The sequence below is a fragment of the Equus asinus genome, chromosome 16 (assembly GCF_041296235.1).
Source record: "Equus asinus isolate D_3611 breed Donkey chromosome 16, EquAss-T2T_v2, whole genome shotgun sequence".
NCBI classification, from domain to species: Eukaryota; Metazoa; Chordata; class Mammalia; order Perissodactyla; family Equidae; genus Equus; species Equus asinus.
Genome location: NC_091805.1, coordinates 15451396 through 15475586, shown reverse-complemented (window position 1 = coordinate 15475586; position 24191 = coordinate 15451396). Strand labels below are relative to the sequence as shown.

Below are 24191 nucleotides of genomic sequence, written 5' to 3'. Positions count from 1 at the left end.
ATCTAACTTTGCATCTGGAAAAACCTTCCTCTGCCTAGATTTTTGCTGGCTCCAACCTGGGCAAGGATGAGTTATGGCCCTATAGATGGTGAGGACAATGGTGCGTCTTCGATCACTTTCAGTCTCTCCCAACCAACAATGGTGGTGCCTTTCATTTTCCCTGGATCACATGGAGATAAACACACCTTACTTTTGGGACCTGTTGCCCCCTACATCCATATCATTACCATCCTGGCTGCCAATCCACTTTTGTACCCAATGTCTTCTTCTGGCTCCTCTCCTTAATACCTATGACTATTCTATTCCTAGATCTTTTTTAAAGACCCTGTTCATCTCTTCCAATGAACCATGGTTCTGGACATTCCTTTGAGCACAGCTTCACCTGCAATTTTGCTTTAGGAAATATTCCTTTTCCCATAATTATCCCTAAGATGTTCTTGCCTTTGTAATACCCAGGACTTGTCAAAGAAGACAACAATTTGGATTAAAAGTAAATGACTAGTGTAATATAGATAACTATTGAATCAAGTCATATTCATTGAAAAAGACTAAGAAATTTGGAGAAGAAAGTTGAAAAGTCTTTAGAAAAAAAATCAGGGGGCTGGCCCCGTGGCCGAGTGGTTGGGTTCGCTCACTCTGCTTCAGCGGCCCAGGGTTTCACCGATTCGGATCCTGGGCAGGGACATGGCACCACTCATCAGGCCATGCTGAGGTGGCATCCCACGTAGCACAACCAGAATGACCTAAAACTAGAAGATACAACGATGTACTCCGGGGCTTTGGGGAGAAGAAGAAGAAGGGGAAAAAAATAAGATTAGAAAAATCTGAAAACTATCTTCTGGGATTCTTTTTTTCTTTATTAATAGTCCTAACTTGGACAGCCACCTAGAGGACTTGAGAATCATTGGGCAGCACTGGCATATGACAAGTTTCTTATCGACTTGCACTGGTAACCTGCTTGATCACTCTTCTTTGCATACACGACTAGGATTGTCTGGAATTCAATCAATGAAAATCAGGCATAGATTCATTAGAAGAAGAAATTTTATTTTCTCACAGAATAAAGTATAAGTTCTTAAGAAATATTAGCTCTTTTTAATTAACTTAAATTCATATTTTCATCCAGAGATAAGTGAAACATCTTCTCCTTTATTTCTATTTCTTCTCTCTAGCATTTCATTCTCTCTCAGTCTTCCATTCTATAAGAAGGCAAATTTTAAGCACATGTTATCATTCTGGGGAGCGTGGGAGGGATGCCTAATGGCGAGTATACTTGCTCCCTGCCAGGTACCGTGCAAAGATCTGTGAAAACAAAGATAAGTAAAATCCGAACTCTGCTTCTGAAAGAACTCACAATCTATCTAGGGAGGCAGATACCTATATAATCATTTTAGAATCATTATTCAGTATTATTAGTATTCACATAGAGTTTTATATAAAGTACTATAGAAGAATAAGTAAGGAAATAGTTAATTTTGCTAGGGAAGTTTAGAAAGCTGTCACAGAAATTAAATTGTAAGTGATGCAGAAATATGGGAGGTGGTTTGCAGGAGGGCATATCTTGGCCCACCACTTCTTAGGGTTGGCCTTTGGGCTTGAGGAATGACTGATCCTAGAAGGTACCATCAGTTAGATGCTGTCAGGGACAGAGAACAAAACATGAATGAAAGCAGAGTCTCAAGGAAGCTGTCAGCAGACATCAACTCAAATTGGGTGCGCCAATCCAGGTTTGGTCCAAGCATCATAATCAAGGCAATTGATGTCACATGCAGAGTTGGAAATTTCATGCAATTTCATCTGAACATGAAACAAAAAAGAGTAGAAACGGAGCACATATCCTAACCTGGCTGTCAGAACTAGAGCGGGCATATGGGCACCAGCCATCCAATTAAAATATAACTTAGTGTTTCTCAAAAAGCACTAATGGTTTATGAGAGGACCAGAAAGGGGCCAGACTACCTGTTTTCTCAGGGCAAATCTTGTAAGAAGTCATCTGCAGCCCGTAACATCTGCTTCAGCACAGAGAGGATCAGAACTTCCTTTAAAGGGTTCAGCGTCAACTCTGAAGCATAATTTTCAACCATCAAGATATTAGAAATAGGAATGTTTAGCATTCTTTGGATATTCATTACCTGTGAAAAAATGAATTTAATAAGCATGTTTTATATCTGAAATTTGACTGAAATTAATATAATTTAAGAAAGAGACCAAAAAAGCAATAACTTGATAAATTCTCTCCTTAATGTGATTATAATTCAGACAGTTATTGTTTTAAAGTGGGTAAACTTGAATTAACCAGACAGTTGATCCATTTCTTCATTTACCTGTGAATATGTAGTGTGATCGTGCACACACACACACACACACACACGCAGTATAACACTATTGCAATAATATCGGGTTACAAACAGTATTCTTTACCTGGGTTTTAGAAGTCATAGATTTATTCATGTTTAAAAGGTCGTCTTGAAGAACTTCATCATAATTATTCACTTTAGTAAGCAAGGCTACGTGTGCTATACCTATAGCAAGTAGATAAATTAGTTATTTTATGTCATAAACAGCAATGTGTCAACAAGGTAATTACATATGTGTTAAAGCAGCTCTCTGTAGGTTGATTTTAAGATTTGGAAAGAACGAAATATCCACAATAAAGCTAAAGATGGGATGTGAAGTTCTTCTAATAGAAAAAAATGATCTTTTTCTTCCAATACGAGAGATCATTCCTAAATTCAACTAAATTCACACTAATATGCAATTATCTACTATCTCATTTAAATAGTGTGTTTTAAACTGGTCAAGGGGGAAAAGTGGTTGCTGGACCTTGAGAACTGAAAATGAACCCCCAGAGAGAGAGAAAGTGAGAAGGGTGGTATGTGAACATTTATGAAAGCAAAATACACTGATTTCACAGTCATACTAAGGACCTCTTGCCTTCTCCCTCAAACCACAGAGACCAGATGAGTAAATCACACTCACCATCCAACACAGTCAAAGTTCTGCTTTACTAACAACTGCTTCCCCAGGAAAAAATATTATAAAGTTGAGATTTCCATATGCCAGTCAAGGATACTCATAAGACTCTTTTACCAGAGCTTTCTGTATTTTCCCGTTACAGAAACCCTGTGTTTGTGATCCCTATTACTAAATGATTGCCTTTACTATCTTCTCTTCATTCAAGTCTCAGAGGAATAACTAGCAAAGTTGGCCAATTAAAACCTGGCCTCTGATAGAGGGCAGTTCTCAAGTGACATGTATAATTTTTTTCAACTTCTGTTACAATATCATTTTTCTCTTTCAGAACTAAAGCAATGTTTTCTTAGAGGTCCTAAGTCAGTACAGTCAGATGCATTAAGCATTGCCACCCAGCATGGTATCTAGTCACGTGCCCCTGAAAAACTTATCTCAAATCTTAGCCCTTCTGTAACTGAGTCTTATCCCACACTCACCATAATTTTAGAGCTGGTAAATGTTTGTATATGTTTATATACTTACATTGAGTACATCTAAGGCTTACTACAATCTTTAGATGCAGAACTTACTGTTCTCATCTTATATAGAAGAAGAAACTAAAGTTCAGTGCACTTAACTTTATCAAGATCAAAATTTATGACTATTAAAAAATCTAGGTTTACTTAGCCACTAAGACCATGCTCTGTACATTAAACAGCACAGTTTTTTTCAGACCCTAAATATAATCTGTCTTCATATTGATATACTAAACAATAAGGCTCTAGAGTATAAATGCCCAGACAATTCTTTACGCTAAATTTTTTTGGAAGTTCAATGAGAGGACTTCCAGTTCTGGACCAAAGGGAGTAGACACACTTTTCCTTATTCTTCCTGCTAAGGACAGCTAAAGACATTGAATATTACATGTAAATCAAATGCAAAGACTGAAAGATGGAGAGAAGGTAGACTGGCTAGGGACCTTGGGAACCAAGGAACAACGTGGTGGTGAGTTCTCTAGGTTTTCCCTTTACTTTGTATATCCCATATTGGCTACTGGAGAAGCAGGAAATGTCAATTGGAGCTGGTGAAAATCAAAGAAAGGAAAGGGAAGGGAAGAAAGGGGGAAAAAGGAAGGGAAAGCAGGGAAGGGAAAGGAAGGAAAAGGGAAGAGAAGTGAAGAAAGGAAGGGAAAGGAAGAAAGGAAAGAGAAAGAAGGGAAGGGAAGGGAAGGACAAAAGAGGAAAGAGAAGGGAAAGAAGTTTGTCTCTCCAGCCAAAGCATGAGAAAAGGTGCAACCTAGAAAGACACAAAACTTTCAGACAACAGCCACACTATCCCATCCAAACACCACTGAAATAACCTCAGTCCCACTCGTGGAAATGTATCTTCCCTTCTCCAAATTCTACCCCCTTCCAGGGTAGTATCATAGAAGAAGAACAAGTAGGTAGCCAGGACTTTTATACCTGCACTGTACTAGGTGCCCCTAATGGTGTCAATGCAGGCTACTTGGGGATCCTGGACATCCACCACAACTAACAGTAATGAGGTACCCCTCTCCCTCTCTACCAGTGTCAGAGGAGCCCAAGTGAGGAACTTCAACTTTAACCACCATTCACCCAGCCTTAAGGAGGCTCCTACCTCCCTGGGGTATGTGTGAACGTCACATGGGGAGTAATAACAAAGTGCTGTTCCCAGTAAAAGGCGTCAAACAAGGCCTAGTGGGGAAGCTGTACTTTCACTCTCACCAGCAGAGTGTCAGAAGAGGTCTGCTAAGACACAGGATTTAAATAAAATCCAGAGTCTGGTGGCAGAATACCCCAAATACCCAAGATATAATAAAAAAATCACTTATACCAAAAACGGAGAACATCCAATCTAATTGACATTTGGAGAACATGGCACCAAAAACAGCAGTATACATATTATTTTCAAGTATCCATGGAACATTTGCCAAGATATAGCACATCCTGAGCCATCAATCAAACGTCAAAAAATTTTAAAGAATTTAAATCAGAGTGTGTCCTTTGATCACAATGGAATCAAACTAGAAGTCAATGACAGAATGGTAACAGGAAAAATCTCAAGCACTTGAAAGTTAAAAAGTACACTTTAAATAATTCCTGAGTCAAAGAGGAATTCTCAAGGGAAAGAAAAATACATTAAACTGGATGTTAATGAAAACACAACATATCAAAATTTGTGGGACATGACTAAAGCAGTGCTGACAGGAAAATAGGTAGCACTCAATGCTTATAATAGAAAAGAAGAAAAGTCCAAAATCAATAATCTAAGTTTACACCTCAAGAAACTAGAAAAAAGAAGAGCAAATTATACCCAAATCAAGAAGATGAAAGAAATCATAAAGAGCAGAAATCAATGAATAAATTGAAAACACGAAAACAATTTAAAATATCAATGAAACCAAAACGCTTCTTTGAAAGGATCAATAAAATTGACAAACTTCTAGAAACACTGGCAAAGAAAAACAAAAGCGAAGACACAAATCACCCATATCAGGAAGGACTGGGGTATCCCTACAGACCCCACAAATGTAAAAAGGATAATAAGGAATGCTGTGAACAACTCTACACATATAAATTTGACAACTTAGTTGAAATAGACTAAAACTAAAAACTACAAACTACCACAACTCACCTAATATGAAATAGATAATTTTAATAGCTCTGTAACTATTGTAAAATTGAAGTTTTGGTTTTAAAAACTCCTGAAAAAGAAATCTCCAGGCCCAGATGGTTTCATTGGAGTATTCTACCAAACATTTAAAAAGAAATTAACATCATTTCTACATAATCTCTTCTAGAAAATGGAAGAAGGAGGATCTCTTCCCAACTCATTTTATGAGGCAAGTATTACCCTGATACCAAAACCTGAGAAAGACCATAGGAAAACAGAAAACTACAGACCAATATCCCTCAAACACGAAGATGTAAAAACTCTCAATAAAATATTATCAAATAGAATTCAGCAGTATATAAAAAAATTATAGGCGATGAAATACATGGGTTTTATTCTAAGAAGACTAGGCTGGCTCAAGATTCAAAAATTAATAAGTGTAATTCACCATATTAACAGGATAAAAAGGAAAAAATCCCACGATCATATCAATCTATGGAGAAAAACTGCTTAACAAAATTCAATACCCATTCATGATTTAAAAAAAACAAAAACCTCTTAGAGAACTAGAAATAATGAATAATTTCCACAACTTGATAAAGAACAACTATAGAAAACCCATGGCTAATGGGTGATAATGATGAAACACTGAATACTTTCCCCCTTAGATCAGAAATAAGGCATGGGTGTTGCTCTTACCACTATTATTCAACATAGCACTGGAGGTCCTAGCCAGGACAAGAAGTCAAGAAAGGGGAAATAAGGACAAATTGAAAAGAAAGAAATTGCCCCTATTTGAGATGGCATGAAAATCCCTAAGAATCAAGAAAAATTTTCCTACAACTAATAAATGAGTTCAACAAGGTCACAGGAAATAGGATCTGTATACAAAATTCTATTGTAAATTTATATACTAGCAATAAGCATGTGGAAACCAAAATTATAAATATGATACCATTCATAAGCATTCAAAAGAAGTAGATACTTAAGTTTAAATCTAATAAAACATGTACAGGACTTGGATGCTGAGAACTGCAGAGAACTGATGAAAGAAATCAAGGATCTAAATAAATGGAGAGATATAGTACATTTATGGATTGGAAGACCCAACATAGGAAAGATATTAATTCCCCCAAAATTTCTATACAGGTTTAATGTAATTACTATCAATATCCCATCAAGATTTTTTGTAGAAATAGACAAAGTAATTATAAAATTCCCATGGTAATGCAAAGGAACTAGAATAGCTAAAACAATTTTGACAAGTAAGAATAAAGCAGGGGAAATCACTTTACCCAACTTAAGACCTACTATATTATTTTGTAGCTACGTTAATAAAAACTGTATGGTGTTGGTGGAAGAATAAACTCATAGATCAATGGAACAGAACAGAGAGGACAGAAATAGACACACAAGAGTAAAGACAACTGATTTTTGATAATGAAGCATAAACAATTCAAAGGAGAAATGACAGTCTTTTCAACAATTGGTACTGGAGCTATTGGATATTAACAGGCAAAAATAAAATAAAACGAACCTTGACCTAAACCTCATATTTACACAAAAATTCATTCAAAATAGATCATATATTTAAATGTAAAACATAAGACTATGAACCCTTTAGAAGAAAACAGAAAAAATTGATGGACCTAAAGCTTGGTGAACAATTTTTAGACACAAAATGAAGAGCATGATCCTTAAAAGAAAAAATTGATAAATTGAAGTTCAATTTATCAAAATTCTTAAAATTTTGTTTTGTGAAAGGCTCTGTTAAGACAGTGAGAAGACAACTAGGCACTGGAAGAAAATATTTGCAAATCGTATATCTGACTATTGACTCATATCTAGAATTCATAGATCTCTTGAAACTCCATAGTAAAAAATCAAACTGTCCAGTTAGAAAATAGGCCAAAGGCATGAAGAGAGATTTCACTGAAGAAGATATACAGAGGCGAAGAAGCACATGAAAAGATGTTCAATGTAATTAGTCATTAGGACAATGCAAATTAAGATCACAGTGACCTATCACTGCACACCTATCAGAAGAGTTAAAATTTTTACAAGTAACAATAATGCCAAATACTAACAAGAATGCAGAGAAACTGGATCTCTCATATATTGCTTGTGGCAATATAAAATGTGCAATCATTCTAGAGAGTAGTTTGGTGGTTTCTTAAAAATTAAACACTTATGGGTTCCAGCAATCACACAGCTGAAAAATTATCCCAGAGGAATGAAAACTTACGTCTACACAAAAAACCTGTACACTAAGGTTCATAGGACTTCTATTTGTCATAGCTAAAAACTAAAGGTAATCAAAATGTCCTTTGATAGAGAATGGTTAAACAAATTGTGGTATATCTACACCATGGAATACTACTCAACAATAAAAAAGAATAAATAATTGATACACAAAACAACTTTGATGGACCTCAAAGAAGATTAGGCTGAGTGAAAAAAGTCAGTCTCAGAAGATGACGTACCGTATGACTTCATTTATATAAAATTGTTAAAATGGCAAATTTATGGAAATGGAGATTAGTGATTGCCAAGACTTAGAGATGGTAAGGGATTAGGAGGGTACCGTGAGGGAGATTTTTGTATTGATGAAATAGTTATGTACCTTGATCGAAGTGGTAGTTACACGAATCTAAACGTGAGAAAATGACGTAGAGCTATACACACACATTATAACAGTGATGATTTTGATCTAGTCACATAATGTAGGGAGACGAGTCCCCTATCAAGCCATAGGAAAACCACACATGACAAAAAACTATGGCCATTCTAGTATTTAACGACTGACGACTAGGATTTAGGGCCTTTCCTTCAGTCAAGCCTGTGAATGATCTCTGCCTGCTCTTGTTACCAAGCAACCCAGGGCTCAGGAAATTGGATGAAAGGTACACAGGACCTCTCTGTGCTTTCTTTGCAACTTCCAGTGAATCTATAGTTATTTTGTAATAAAAAATTTTTTGATAAGTACAATGAGACTCACCGCAGTTTAACACTTCTTTGTGAACTTGTTTGAGTTTGGCCACCATGTTAGAGGAGAGATTGCTGATAGAGTTGATATCTAAGACATAAGCCACACAGTGAATCCTTTCCTTCAGTGACGGAGAGGTGATGAAAGTAGGATGACTGGGTGTAACTGGTTTGTGGGGACTAAACTGTTATAAAAACATAAGGTAACATTTACAGAGTTTCTGATGAATTCTTTCAGACACAATTCATGCTTCAAACATGACCACCACTAACCTCCAACCCAAAACTTGCCCTCCCCCTAGCTACTCCTTCCCAGATTAGTTAGTAGTACCCCTTACATACTTCTCCACTGTGAGCATAATGCCATTATACCTTTTTTACAGAAAAATCACCTTATTACTTTGGTGAAAATGATAATTATCCATAATTTACATTATATTTCAAGAAAGTACAAACAATGTTTTTTTAAACAGCTAACTTCCAATCTCAATCTCCAGAAAAAGACTACCATTAACATTTGTTACACATCACTTTTTTTTTTTAAAGATTGGCACCTAACATCTGTGGTCAATCTTCTTCTTCTTTTTTTTCTTTTTCTTCTTCTCCCCAAAGCCCCCAATACATAGTTGTATATTCTATTTGTGCTATGTGGGACACCACCAGAGCATGGCTTGATGAGCGGTGCCATGCCTGGACCCAGGATCCGAACTGGTGCAACCCGAGGCCAGCAAGGCAGAGTGCGCAAACTTAACCTTTCAGCCATGGGGCCAGCCCCTGTTACACATTATTTAAGACCCATCTCCAAGCATTTGCCTATTTAAATAGACCCATGGAGAGAGAGAAAGATATATTGAAAATTCCATTTGAACTAAAATACTGTGATTTCTTTTAATTTTACAGAAGAAAAAGAAACTAAAGTGAAACAGAAGAAATACCAAATTTCATGTGAATATCTCCTTCCCACAAGACAATACCCTCTAGGATTAAGAAAATAGATTACAAAACATAATAAAAGGCTGGCTTCATTATTTTTTTAACTATGTATTTCAATGTTGGACTGACTGATTGAGTCTCTGCTGTGAAAAATGAAGGTGTTGGTATGCTCATGATTTCTCCCATCTCTCTGCTCTGTTCCTTCTCCCTGTATCTTATGTCTCCTTAGATTGTGAGCTCCATGAGGACAAGAATTATGTTCTTATTCAACCATGTGTTTCCAGTAACTAGCATAATGTCTGGCACAAATTGGATTTTTAATAAATGGTTTTTGAATAAATGAGTACATGGTTAAGGTTTCCGATCAAGGACAACTGAGAGGCAAAAGAAGTCACTGTTTAGAAACTGAGGCTGATTGTCTTACACCCAATACCTAAAAAAAAGTGATAATAATTGTTAATTTTTGAGAATTTAGAGTACATCACCTCATTTAATCTTCTCAGTCACCCCATGAGATGAGCATAATTTTTGAGAATTTAGAGTACATCACTTCATTTAATCTTCTCAGTCACCCCATGAGATGAGCATTGTTATTACCTACATTTCACACATGAAAAAACTAAGACTTACAGAGACAAGTGTGTAACTTGCTTATGGGTACACATCTAATTAGTGACAGAGACCACTTTGGGTCTAGGTGTTTATGTAGTATTTAAGTAGCGAAGCTTACGCACTTACAGCATAACATCACACATCAAGAAAGAGTGGTTAATTGTTCCAGTATTTTGTCTAAGTGATCAAAAAAGTGCAGGAGATTCAACTACTTTTCTATTACTTTACATCATTGCAAAGAGGGATACAAGCACAATCTTCTCCTGACCTTTGCCAGGAACTTGTAGGAATAGAATCCTGCCTTTTGGTTATATTTCTTAATGCTAGAATGCTAGAAGAGCAGTTACTGTTCTTTACTTACGTGAATACTTATTCATTTAAAGTAAAGTAGCATCGGTTGATGTGGAGACCACCTTATGACAGCTGAAACAGCTTTATTGGGTTAAAATTCAACAAAAAGCACTGACTAAAATGATTTGAAATGTTTTAGAGATTGGAGAATTCTTACCTGATATCTGTCTGGTATGCAGCCTTTTAAGATGTAGGGTATGTCATCCAGGCACAATCCTGCTCCCTTTTTCTCATCCAGCCCCATGGAATCACACAACATAAATGACAGAGATTTGCCATCTTCCCCATCTTTAATAGGATATACCCTATACTGTAATAACAAAACATATTAACTATAAAATTTATTCTTCAACTAGCAATCAAGATAGGACAAGAGAAAGAAACAGAAACTGGTTAATATTTTGACACTGTGGCTCTCAAAAATTTTGGTTTCCAGGTTACCTTAGACTCTTAAAAATTATTGAGGATCCCAAAGATACTTTATTTATGTGCGTTATATGTATTGATATTTAACATATTAGAAATTAAAACTAAAAAATTTTAAATATTTCTTAAATCATTTAAAAGTACAATTATAAATCATTACATGTTAACCTAAATAACATCTTCATTTAAAAAAAGTATTTTACAAAAAAATTATTTGAAAAAGTGGGCTTGATTACTTTTTGCAATTCTCTTTAATGTCTGGATTAACAGAAAACAGCTGGATTCTCATATCTGCCTCTTTACTCAATCTCTTGTGACATATTGTTTCAGTTGAAGTATATGAAGAAAATCTGCCCTCATACATACATATGTAGTAGAAAATGGAGGGAGTATTTAATTTAATAGCTTTCAGAGAATTGTGCATTTTCCTCGTCAGTAATGCATCAAAGCTCAACGAGTGACCGTTTCTGAAAGGTTAGCTGCTATGTGAAATCTGTGACATTTTTACACCCTTATATTAAATTGATTGATCTATCTTACACTTTGTATATATCTTTTATCCATGTATACTTTGTAACCTGATGCATTGGTCATTTGAAAATACTGGTCCACTGGCTTATCTGTATCTTCCAGATATTGGCACATTTCATTGTACAATATTAAAATATCATATTTGTTAATACTATCATTAATCTCATCAGATAAATCTTTAAGTGTTGGGAAGTTATCAAACTCAGAGCAGTGGGCACAAGTTTCCCAAAATTCTAATTTTTTCTTAAAAGCTCAAATGCTCTCATTGGCAACAAAGACTGTTGGTTGCTTTCCTTGGAGTGATAGGCTCACTTTATGCATTTTCCAAAAAACGTTTGCCAAATATCCAGGTATAAATAAGCAAGTCTGTCAACTGTCTTTTCAATTAAAAATGATGTTACATGAGGAAAGTACAACTCAATCGCATCAACGCCTTTGCTCCAACAATCACCATACTTTGATGTGCATGAGAAATGCTTCATATGCACTTCCCATTCAAATACACAAAATATTAAAATGATGTGTACTCAAAAGTTGAGTTTAAAGAAAATCAATAATTGTTACTGATTCATCAAGGAGATTCTTAAGTGGAACTGGCATTTTGTTCATTTGTTTTTACTGCAAGCTCAGTGGTAGGGAGGAATCAGTGACTACTAGTAGTGTTTGATGACATTGCTTGATTTGTGCTAAGGTGCCAACAGATGAAACTGCATTTGTATGATCAGTTCAAATATCAATACACTGGAAAAAGCAAAAACCATCTTAGCATTATTATAAAAATAATTTTAAAGTCACAGATCCCCTAAAAGGGCCTCAGGGGTCCACAAACCTCACTTTGAGAAGCACTACTTATCAATCTTCCTTCCTAGATAAACACTCAATCTGATCCAAAGAGCATTTTTCAGGAGTATTTTATGAAAAATTTTCATTTATTGGTCAAATACACATCTGACATAGGCACAACTAGGAAAGATTTGGGAAGAATCACAAAGAAAAGGGTCTCTCAGAGACACCAGACAACACTTGAATTACAGCTCTCCCATTCCAAACCAGGAGAGGCCTATTGTAATCGACGATGGAGTCAAAAGCTCCCATTGGTCCATGAAATGCCTAGGAGTAATCCCATTGGAGATTTTGATCTAAGTGAATTGACTCACTGGTGCCTCAACATGAAAGGAATTACACAAAGCACTGGAGTTACATACTTCAGCATATTGTAAAATTTCAAGATCAATATGCAGATTCATAGCTCCATTAACCATTGATTTGTTTCCTTTACAATTTCAATTCTCCAAAGAGAAGGGTCTCTGAACAATAAAATATTCTGTTTCCCTCAAAAATATTCTGTCTTATATTCCTTCAGTTTATATGGTATTTGGAGTTCAGGATCTATATCTTCTCTTAAAACAATGCCTTCAGAGTTTTCAACATAAAAGGAAGGGAGAGAAATTTTGCCCTGATAAGTACCTCTATTATAGCATCTATCACATTGAATCGTACTTATTTGTTTATTACCTACATGGGTCTCTGAGATCCCTGAGCAAATGGACCAAGTATTATTTACATTTAGATCTCTATTGCCAACATAATATTTAGCAAACAGAAATGTTACAATCAATACTTAATGTATGGAATTGCTGTTACAGTGTCTTGCCTTGGCTTCTGAGAATAGACATAACATACCAAAATAAAGCCACCCAAGTGAATAGAATCTGGTAAACATCAAAAACAAGATGCGATTCTTAAAAGCCCTAGAAAATTCTTTCAGTTATTAAATGCGATACAAAACTAAAAAGAGCCATTACTGTCTTACGCTAAATTTTGCATTGACAATGTACAACATATTCCCCATCAGAAGATAACAGCATTAGGTTGTAGCAATCACAGAAAAACAAGTTGATTATGAAATTCTCTATTCATTTTCTTTCTTTTTTTTTGTTTGATTATATGATAATCTTGACAAGCATAGAATGGAAGGGAGTTTCCAGCTAAATATTGCACAGTAATTTGTAGATCTTTAGAGTAAAAAACGAATTTAAAAAATTATGTTAGTACTTATTTCCTTAAATATATTTGTTTACAAATAAGACACTGTTCGTAGGGGCATTGATAGATTTACTCTTTGAAAGTTGATCCACCAAAGTGAATTGCTGTTTTGTTTTTCATTCTCATTTTTTATAGAATGATCTTATAAATGGAAAATTACTGTATTACATAAACCTCATTATTTTATTATAAAAAAGACAAAATCATTTCAATCCAGGTAAAACCATAGGGGACGTGAGTAAAAATGTACATTAAATATAATGGACTTAGATATCCACAAATTTTTTTAAATTTTATTGCTGTTTTTTACAGACGCCAAAAAGCATTCTTCATATAACTACTCCTTGCATCTAAAGAAGGAAAGCCTCCCTATATCATATAACTCAAGGAAGACAATTCTGATTGAACTTTTGCTCCTGTTTTGTATTTGATTTAGCATTTAATTGTTTGTAGGTTAGGAGGAGGTTACCGTTATTAGAGAAAATGGCAAACAAATTAACAAACAATAATTCTAACCTATAATCAAAACTCTCAGGAAATCCTGCAATAACTTACCAGTTCAGTAATGCTGGTAAGATCAGCCCCCACTGCAGCTTGGCGAGTCACATGGCCTTGGAAAACAGACTTCACTGAATTGAAAAAACTGGACTTTCCGGACCCAACTGGACCCAGCAAAAGAATACGAATTTCTGAAACCAAGTCTGCATAAGGTTTGTAGGCTCTGAGGTCTTCTAGCAGCTCATTTCTGCGCCTGTCAAAATGCAGTAGTTAAATGCAACAGCCAAACTTCCAGAAAGAATAGCACAATTATCCTTCTCTTCTTCCCTTTTAAAAATACGTTTTAATTATCTACTTATTATTTTGATATTAGCATCTTCTGTGATTTGAAATGGTATAAGGTTATGCATTTTGGGACTTGAAGAAAATGCATTTGTCTATATGTGACTAAAGTCAAACGTTAACCAGCAACCAAATCATTGTTAAATTATTAGCCTTAGACAACACAAATCTGGTGAGAAATATCAACACCACTTAAGAAGAATTATTATTTTCTGTAAAAATATTATATTAAGGAGAAATAAAAACGAAATATAGGCAATGCAGGTATTTGTCTGTAAATTGGGGAAGGGGGGCTTTGCTTTTAAAATTTACTGAAGTTCCCCAAAAACTTTATTCTCAAGGAAAGGATTCAGAGGAATTTTCTAAAATAGTCATCTAGACTCTGTCTGGAAGACTTTGAATCTAAATGGTCCAAAGGGAAACATGAAGTCAGTTTGTCATCAGGTGGATTTTAAAAGTTTCACAGTTGGTAGTGGTTTTGTTTTTGCTGTTGTTCTACGTTCTCTTGAACACATTATGTCAATAACATTCTAATTCATTTTTATCACTCCAAGTGATAAAATTTTTATCTTACTATTTCATTGTCAGTGTCATTTATACAATTGGTCTAAATGAAATGAATAACAAACAGTCCAAGAACCTAACTTACTCTGTGGCTCTTGTTCTATTGCTTACGTAGCCTGCAACATCCTTAATTCCTATAGGAAATAAACACAACATAATAATTTTTAAAACTGTCTGGTTAAACATAGCCAAGTCTACCTTCCAAGTAAGGCATTAGTCTGCTTGCATAACCTGGGACTGAGCTGTTTAACTAGCAGTTAGATTTGGCAGCCTAATGAGAAGAAGAGAAAGTTATCTTTTCTGCACATTAACTCGCTCTGGAAACTCTCACATAACTGTATCTAGAGGTCCTAGGGCTGACACAAAAGGGGACTTGTGTCAAAACAGCCCTGCTCTGATAGCAAGGCCTCTCTCCCCACCTCTCTCTCTCTTTCTCCATCTCCGTCTCTATCTCTATCTCTCCAGTTATACTTCTCAACTTACTTTGCTCAAAGGTGCCGATACTTTCTGAGTAGTAACCTCATAACCTTTATGCCTCCCAGGTTTCATTTTGGAGTTTGTGAAAGAGAAATTTGATGGCATGAAATTTGATTGTTCCTCTCATTTTTCCTTGTTCTCATAGACCAGTTATGACCTACCAAACACAAAGACTAGAACCAGAATGTAGGATTATCTAATTTAACATACCTTCAAGTCGAAAAACTTCCCATTCCGAATATTTGAAGTCACGGTATAAATTTAATCCAAGTCTTTCCCTTAACGCATCATGTATAAAAAGTCTAGAATTCTTTGGTATTACAGAGAAAATCTTATTATCAGAGGAATAAAATGTTAGCTCTTCATCAGTAATTTTCTGTGTTGTATTTAAACACGCAGCTTTTGTTTTACTTGTCTCATCCTTTTCAAATGAAGAATAGAAGAAAACTTTTGGCTTTATGAAATCATAATCTATGACAGTAAGATACCCAAGAATACAGTCTTGTTGCGAGTTATGGAAGTATATCACTGTTATAGTGGACCCCTGAAGAGCACACTTTCTAAGCATATTCTCAGGGCTATCTCCATGCACCCTAGACTTATAAAGAAGTCTCAAGGAAACGTTTCCAAGCAGCTGTTGCAGACTCTTTTCCTCTTTCCACGTCAATCTGGTTGTCACTGCCATTGTTCTGTATCTAATGGAAAAACAATAATAGGTTGAGAGGCTAGCATAGCATAGTGGTTTAACGCACAGATTTCTGCTTTTAGTTCCAGTGAGTTACTTTTTTCCCTGACCCAATTAAATCATGTCATTTGGATTATAAGGGAAAAAAAAAACCCACATATAGAAATGGAACAAAAACAGGTAGATATAAAAAAAATAGATAATTTAGAAATATAAAATATATTAAATGTTTTAAGTCAGTAGACAAAATAAACTACAGACAGGATAAAAAAATAAAGGAAATTAATAAATTAGAATAGGAATCAGTAAACTTTTTCTTAATGATGGACAGTAAAGATTTTAGACTTTGTGGGCCATGTGGTCTCTGTCACAATTACTAAACTTTGCCAATATAATGCAAAAGCAGCCACAGACAATATGTAAATAAATAGGCATGACTGTGTTCCAATAAAAGGTTTTTTACAAAAACAGTGGCTGACACACAAGCCGCAGTTTGCCAATCCATGAATTAGAAGATAGAAATGAGGAATTTATACAGAAAACAGCTCACAAAGAAAGAAATCGAAATATGAAAGGAGTTAACAGATATGGAGGTCCTGCAGTGGCAGAATAGACTATTAGCCATTGTGCCAATTCTTTCAATGAGAAAAATGAGAAATGCAGGATAAACTGTAAAATACATATATTTGAAAGCACTGGTGAACTAACAAAGCAATAAAGAATTACGTCAGTGGCTAAGATTTGCAAAAGTCGTGAATACAGTGAGGTAAGCTTGGTATTTAGGAGCATTTCTCTGAGGTGCATTTGTCAACTTTAGAAGAGGTACCTGAGATACTGAGAAGTTATGCAAAGCTTTTGCTAGACTTATAGAGCTAGGAGAATATAACGCATTAAGGAAGGTGCCTTGGCAAGGCTCCCCCCCAGGCTATGGGTTAGGATTCTGAAGAGCTATAGGGAAGAAACAAGAGCAGACTGGAAATAGACTTAATTCCATCTTCTAGTAATTCCAATCTACAATTGGGTTAAGTTAAATGAGGATTGCCAGTGCATCTAGTTGCATGGCGGATGCAAAATAAATCTTGTCTGGATGAAGAGAACATTTTCTTAGCTTCAAATTATCTCTACAGTTCTTTTATATTCAATGCCTAACACTCATCATAAACACAGGGGAGCAAATAGTACAACATGATAGAAAACCAAAAGAAAAAACAGAAAATAGAAACAAACCAATACTGATAAGAGTTACCCACAAAGACTTTTAAATAACTGTGTTTGGTATGCTCAGATAAAAAGATAAGATTGAATTCTTGGCAATAAGATGAAAAAAAATAAAAAGGATAAAAAGAAATTCTGCACTTAAGATATATATGTATCTGAAATTAAAAATTGAAAGATACACTTAACTGCAGGTTAAATACTTGAAGGAAGAATTAGTCAGCAGAAAATACATCAAACTGAAGCAATGAGACAAAAAGAGGATGAAGAGGAGAGGACAAAAGAAACTTAAGGGTAGAGTAAAACTGGCTAACATGTGAAACTGGAGTGCAACGGTAAGAGAAAGAAAGGATAAGGCAGATATTGAAGTAATCCAACAAACCTAAAAAAGCAAGCAAGTCTCAAAACATTTCAAAGAACTATAATTTCAAACAAGAATATAAGCCAGAAATTAGGAAAAGAGACAATAACGGATCCTCCCATACATTAGAAAACAAAGAAATAGACTTCTAAATAATCCATAGAACAAATAAGAAATCTTAATGAAATTTAGGAAATTGTATCAAATGATAATAAAATGTTATTGTCAAAACTTTGAAGCTAAAACAAGCAGTAAAAATGTATACCCTTAAACACTTGTATTAGAAAAGAAGAAAGGCTGAAAATGAATGATATAAGCTTCATCTTCAAAAAGTTAGGAAAAAATGCCAATTAAACCCAAAGGAAGTAGAAGAAAATAACTAATAACATAAAAGCAAAAATTAATGGAATAAAAACAAGAATACAAAGAGAAGATCAACAAAACTAGCTAATTTTTCAAAAAGATTAATAAAATTGGGAAAATACTGCTGGAACTAATAAAGAAAAACGAGAGAGATACCAAAGTCAAGAACATAGAAAAGAATATCAGTACATATGCTACAAACAATAAAAATATTGTTCAAGCTGAACAATTTTAAAACAATAAATTTGAAAATAGGTGAAATGGGTAAATTCTGAGCAAAACAAAACATCAAAACTGACATAAAATAAATAGGAAATTTCAATGGTCTCAAAGCTGTTTTTAAAAACAAAATTCATCATTTAAGACTTCTGACAAATAAACTCAAAGATAAAAAGATCTAACAGCTGAATTTGACCAAACTTTGAGGAATAAACAATACACTCTTAAATAAACTCTTCCAGCAAATAATTTAGATACTAATGCATTCTAAAGGCATTATATACAAGGAAAATTACAGACTAATCTCACTCATAAATATAGATGAAAAATCCTCAGCAGAATGTTAGCAAACTAAAAGAAAGAAGAAAGAAGGATAATAGGAGCAAAATGGTGGACTAGGAAGACCCATCCTCTCCCTCATCCAACAGAAACAAGGGCACAACAATTCATGGACAAATCCCCTTTGTGAGAAGGCCAGAAACCAATTAAGAGGGTCCTATACCCCAAGCAAGCACAAAACCAGCCACATCAAAGCCAACAGCAAAATGGATAACACCTACACTTTTGCTAGTTTCCTACCCATGGCACTGATGAAACTTAGAATATTAGAGATACCTGGAGGACCAGAGAACACAAAAGAGCTGACCACATGCTACTGCTCCAGAGAACCTGTGGTATAGCAGACAGACATGAGAAGGAAGAAGATATAAGGAGCTTCTGAAAAAATGAAATTGACAAACTTCTGCAATTAGGAATTTATCCTCTCAAGTCTGGAGAAAATGCATCCACAGAGAAGATTTGAGAGGCTCTAAGTTTCTAAAGCAGGGCTGAGTAGTGAGGTCTTTCCCTGTACAAATCCAGTTCACAAAGACTGCAAGCACTGTCTGTTTATTCAAATGTAAAAATACTAAAACAAAGCTAAAAGGAACATGAAGAAACAAAAAAATATGGTCCAATCAAAGGACCAAAATAAATCCACAGAAACCAACAAGGTATATGAATTATCTCATAAAAAATTCAAAATAACCATCATAAAGGTGCTCAATGATCTCAGGAAAATGATGCATGAACAAAATAAGAATTTCTACAAACAGAAAATATATATTTTTTTAAATATAGAAATTTTGAAGCTGAAGAATACAATAAGTGAACTGAAAAATGCACTACAGAGTTCAACAGCAAATTTGATTATGCAGAAGAATAAGTGAACTCAGGGATGTTTCATGTGAAATCACCAAGTCAGAGGAGCAAAGATGAAAAACAATGAACAAGAGGCAAGAGAGCCTGAGGGACTTATAGAACATCATCACATGAATCAATATACCCATTATGAGAGTCCCAGGAGTAGGCAGGTGTTGGGCATTTTAAAGCTTATCAAAAGAAATAGTGGCCTAAAACTTCCCAAATATGGGGAGGGAAATAGGCATCCAGATTCAAAAAGTCCAATAGAATTTATATAGGATAAATCTAAAGAAGTCCACACAAAGATACATTATTATCTAATGATCAAAAGTCAAAGACAAGAAAGAGAATTTTAAAGTGGAAAGAGAAAAATGAATTATCACACACAAGGGAATCCCCATAAGACTATCAGCAGATTTCCTAGCAGAAACCTTGCAGGCCAGAAGAGAGTGGGATTATACATTCAAAGTGCTAAAAGAAAAAAATGCCAACCAAGAATATTATATCTGGAAAAATTGTCCTTCAAAAGTGAAGGAGAGATAAAGACTTTCCCAGATAAATAAAAGCTGAAGGGGTTCATCACCACTAGAACTGCCTTAGAAGAAACTATACAGGGAGTTCTTGAAGTTGAGTGAAAGATGCTAAACAAAAACATGAAAGCTTATGACAATATAAAGATCTCTAGTAAAGGTAAATCTATAAACAAACACAGAATAGTTTAATATTGTGGTGATGTGTAAATCACTTTTAATTCAGGGGTAGAAGTTAAAAAGGAAAAGTGTAAAAAATATAACTATAAAAATATATTACTGGATACACAGTGTAAAAAGATATGCTGTGACAAATAATATAAGGCAGGGAAGTGAAAACATAAAGTTTCTGTATGTGATTGAAGTTAATTAATTATCAGCTTAAAATAGATTGTTAGAAGATGTTTTAGGTAACCACAAAGAAAATACCTATAGAAGATACACCAAAAATATGAAATTCAGTGCAAGCTCAGCCAAACGCCCAAGAACATTCTTTCCATTGAATGTCACAAGATGACCCAAAAGTTCACGTGATATTATGAGGAGCGAAGGATAGCCAAGATAGATGTGGAGAATAGCAAGGTGAGACTTAAATAAAATTATAATAATGAGGAGAATGTGATAAAGACCTCTGAGCCTGACTGACTTTCACATCCTGGGCCCCAGAGGAAACATGGCTTGAGGCCAACATGCAGAGGCTTCATTGCAGGGCGCCATTCCAGAGAAACAAACACAAGGTAAAGAAAGAAGTGAAATAGGGAAGGATTACACCAAATACAATGTTGACACAACTGATTACTCAGCCTTGAGAGCAAGTGGACAGCCCTATGGAAAATTTGTTTTGAAAAATCAAATCACGTCATCCTCATAATCTCATAGCATCCTCAAAAGTAAATTCCAGTTTGTGTGAAGCACTAAATGTGAAAAATTTTAGAGGGAAATACCAGAGACTGTCTTTACGACCTTCGCATTGGGGGAGATTTCTAAATAAGATCCTAAAAGTACAAACTATAAAGGAAAGAAAGATAAATTTGACTACATTAAAACAAAATTTTCTTACAATAAAAGATACAATTTAAAAACATTCATGTTTTACAAACATTATCCAACGTATGCAAAGAGTTCCTCTAAAGAAATAAGGAAACCATGAACAACCTAATAGAAAAGTAGTCAAAGTATGTGAAGAGGAAATTCACAGATGAGATAACTCAAATGTGCTATTAACACACAAAAACATGTTCAATCGTTCTAGTAACAAGGAACTGTAAATTAAACAGTAATGGGATAACATTTTACATCAAGGAAAACTTCAGCAATACCAACAGTTGACCAGGATATGGAGATTCAAGAATATTCACATTGTCCTGATGGGTATGTGTCATTTTGGAGAGCAAGTATACTATAACAGCATTGTTTATGATGACATTAGAAAATTAGATGTACAAATTTTGGCATATTCACGCAATGAAATACTAAAGAGCATTGAAGTGAGTGAACTAGACGTGTTTGTATCAACACAGATAAAGCTCAAAAAACTAATCTTGAGTGAATAAAAACAAGTTGAGAATCAGACACAGCATATCATTCATACAAACTGTTAATACACAAAGCAATACTAGAGATCATATTTAGATACATACATACATACAGTAAAAGCACAAAAGCAAGCATGACAACAATTTATACCAAAGTCTGGATAGTATTTCCCTCTGGGAAGGAAGAGAAGAGAAGAAAATGTTGGAGAGATTCACAGATAACTTAAACATTATTTGTGATGCTTTTGTTTTTAAGAAAAAAAAACTATTCTAATTAAATAAAGGAAAGCACTTTAAAAATCTGATAAAACTGGGCTGGCCCCGTGGCCGAGTGGTTAAGTTCGCGCGCTCCGTTGCAGGCGGCCCAGTGTTTCGTCAGTTCGAATCCTGGGCGCGGACATGGCACTGCTCATCAGACCACGCTGAGGCAGCGTCCCACATGCCACAACTAGAGGAACCCACAACGAAGAATACACAACTATGTACCGGGGGGCTTTGGGGAGAAAAAGGAAAAAATAAAAAAAAAATCTTAAAAAAAAAAAAACCCACAAAAAAAAAAAGAAAAAAAAAATCCGATAAAACTGTATAAGATTACACTAGTGTTCATTTATTCTCTCAAGGTCCCTGTGCTTGAAATTTTCATTGAAAAACAAAACAAATGAAAGAGAAAAGTATGATCATTGGCAGCAATTCCAATCTGAAACTCTTTTTCAAAGGAAGGAAAACGGGCAATCGTCTTCACACATTGCTGGGAAACACTGGAAGGCAGGAAGTCACTTACGTGCCTTTAAGAGCTGGAGAAGGCGTAGATGCAGCGTGAGCTGCTCTGTCCGGATGTATGGAGGAGCAACAGTTTGCAGACAGAAGGTTCTGATGAGAGGGCGGCGGCTTCGCCTCTGAAAGGAGAAGGAAAACGAAACTCAAAGCAGCCAACAGCCAGCTGGCAGCATGCCAAAGGCGTAGTTTCTTTTTCCTCACACCCGTTAAGTTGCTTTTTCCTCACTAGAAAGAGAGAAAAGACAAAAAACATTCCTGCTGAGCACATGAAAAAGATCTTTGTTTCCCTCTGTAGCCCACATGCAGGCATGCATGAAATGGTAATTATTAATAAAAATTACAATAAAATTAATAACTAACATATCTTGTGCATTTAATGAAGTGCTTGGTACTGTGCAACTACATGCATTTTTCTAGTCTCTCCTCAAAACAATCTTATACAGTAAACACTATTAGGATCCCTAATTCTCAGAATATGAAAATGAAACTTAAGGACATTAAGTGACTTTGCCCAAAGTAATTCAGCTAATAGAGTGGTAGAGCTGGCTGGTATTCAAAACTGTCTTTCTGCATGGGACAAACAGATGAAAGATTTGAGTTTTCCTGAATTCCTTCGTAAGGCAGAGCACAGCTTCTTTTGCCATTTATACATTCATTCATTCAACACTGGCTTAGACCCTAGGGAAGGATAATGCTGAGTAAGATAAAAACACTGCCCTCCAGAAGCATGCTGTGTACTCAGGCAGACAGTCAGGCACACAGACATTTATATTAATGTGCTAAGTGATACAAGAGGAGTAAGAATGAGATTCCCTAGGGACCAGGATAATGGTGGGCTCACTCAGTCTTAGTTGAGACTAGTAGCAAAGTTGAGACAGAGACATGAAGTACAAGGAGGAGGTGAAGTAAGAGAGAGCATGGCTTCATCAGGGACGTCCCAGTCTCTTAGTCTGGCTGAAAGGGAGTGACGGTATCAGACTGGCAAGCAATGAGGCTAGGGAGGTGATGAGGGCTTTAAAAGTTTTTAAGTTGGGGGGCCAGCCCAGCACAGCAGTTCAGTTCTCATGTTCTGCTTCGTCACCCGGGGTTCACTAGTTTGGACCCCAGGTGCAGACCTAAGCACCGCTTGGCACACTATGCTGAGGCCGGAGTCCCACATGTAAAGGTGAGGAAGATGGACATGGATGTTAGCTTCCTCAGGGAAAACAAGGAGGATTGGCAGCAGATGTCAGCTCAGGGCTAACCTTATTGGACCACGGGCAATAGAATATGAAAAAGCTGCGTGCACTGAAAGAACCACAAGATGAATTGATATCATCTCTGCTGGATAAGGAGTTAACACAGTCATCCCTTTTGAGCTACTGGAGTACTTACGAGATCTGCTGTGCATACCTTTCATCAGTTAAAAATATGTAAAAAAAAAAATACACATACATAAAAATATATTGATAGCTTTATAAATAAATCTTTGAGAATGCTATATATTTATAAAGAAATAAAGCTTCTTAAAGAGATACAGAGAGGGTGTTTAAGGAGAAAAATAAAGGAGGGTGGGGAGATATTAAAAGAGGATATTCCTGCAGCCGCTCCGGTGGGCCGGGGTTCGTTGTTTCGGATCCCAGGTGTGAACATGGCACCGCTTGGCAAGCCATGCTGTGGTAAGCATCCCACATATAAAGTAGAGGAAGATGGGCATGGATGTTAGCTCACGGCCAGTCTTCCTCAGCAAAAAAAGGAGGATTGGCAGCAGATGTTAGTTCAGGGCTAAAAAAAAAAAAAAAAAGAGGATATTCCCATCTCCTGAGTCCTGGGTGGGTGGCATCAACAAGCGGATGATATTATTCCCAGGTCTGCCTGGAGGAAGACCCTAAATCCTAGACTCTAGGCCTCAAAGCTGAAATGGCCAAAGTTTGTTGTCACTTGAGATATTCCTGTAGCTGGAGAGGAGCTATCTCTAGAAGCAGTGGGCATCC

The 24191-nt window shown here is 35.7% G+C and overlaps 1 protein-coding gene across 4 annotated transcripts; it reads right to left on the bottom strand.

Moving 5' to 3' along the window:
- Nucleotides 1–1026: 1026 nt before the first annotated feature.
- Nucleotides 1027–22366, bottom strand: IFI44L (interferon induced protein 44 like). Of its 4 annotated transcripts, none has more exons than XM_014849976.3 (9): nucleotides 22223–22366; nucleotides 15562–16046; nucleotides 14960–15008; nucleotides 14026–14221; nucleotides 10625–10777; nucleotides 8585–8756; nucleotides 2422–2522; nucleotides 1960–2132; nucleotides 1027–1199 (listed from the first exon to the last, which is right to left on the bottom strand). In XM_014849976.3, exons 2-8 carry the CDS (start codon nucleotides 16034–16036, stop codon nucleotides 1968–1970), a joined length of 1311 nt encoding a protein of 436 aa, XP_014705462.3. In that variant the 5' UTR covers nucleotides 16037–16046; nucleotides 22223–22366; the 3' UTR covers nucleotides 1027–1199; nucleotides 1960–1967. The 4 variants fall into 4 exon arrangements, with proteins under 4 accessions (XP_014705462.3, XP_014705453.3, XP_070342766.1 ...); XM_014849967.3 differs by having other exon boundaries at nucleotides 1027–1302; nucleotides 22227–22363; XM_070486665.1 differs by having other exon boundaries at nucleotides 22227–22357.
- Between the last annotated feature and the right edge of the window lie 1825 nt (nucleotides 22367–24191).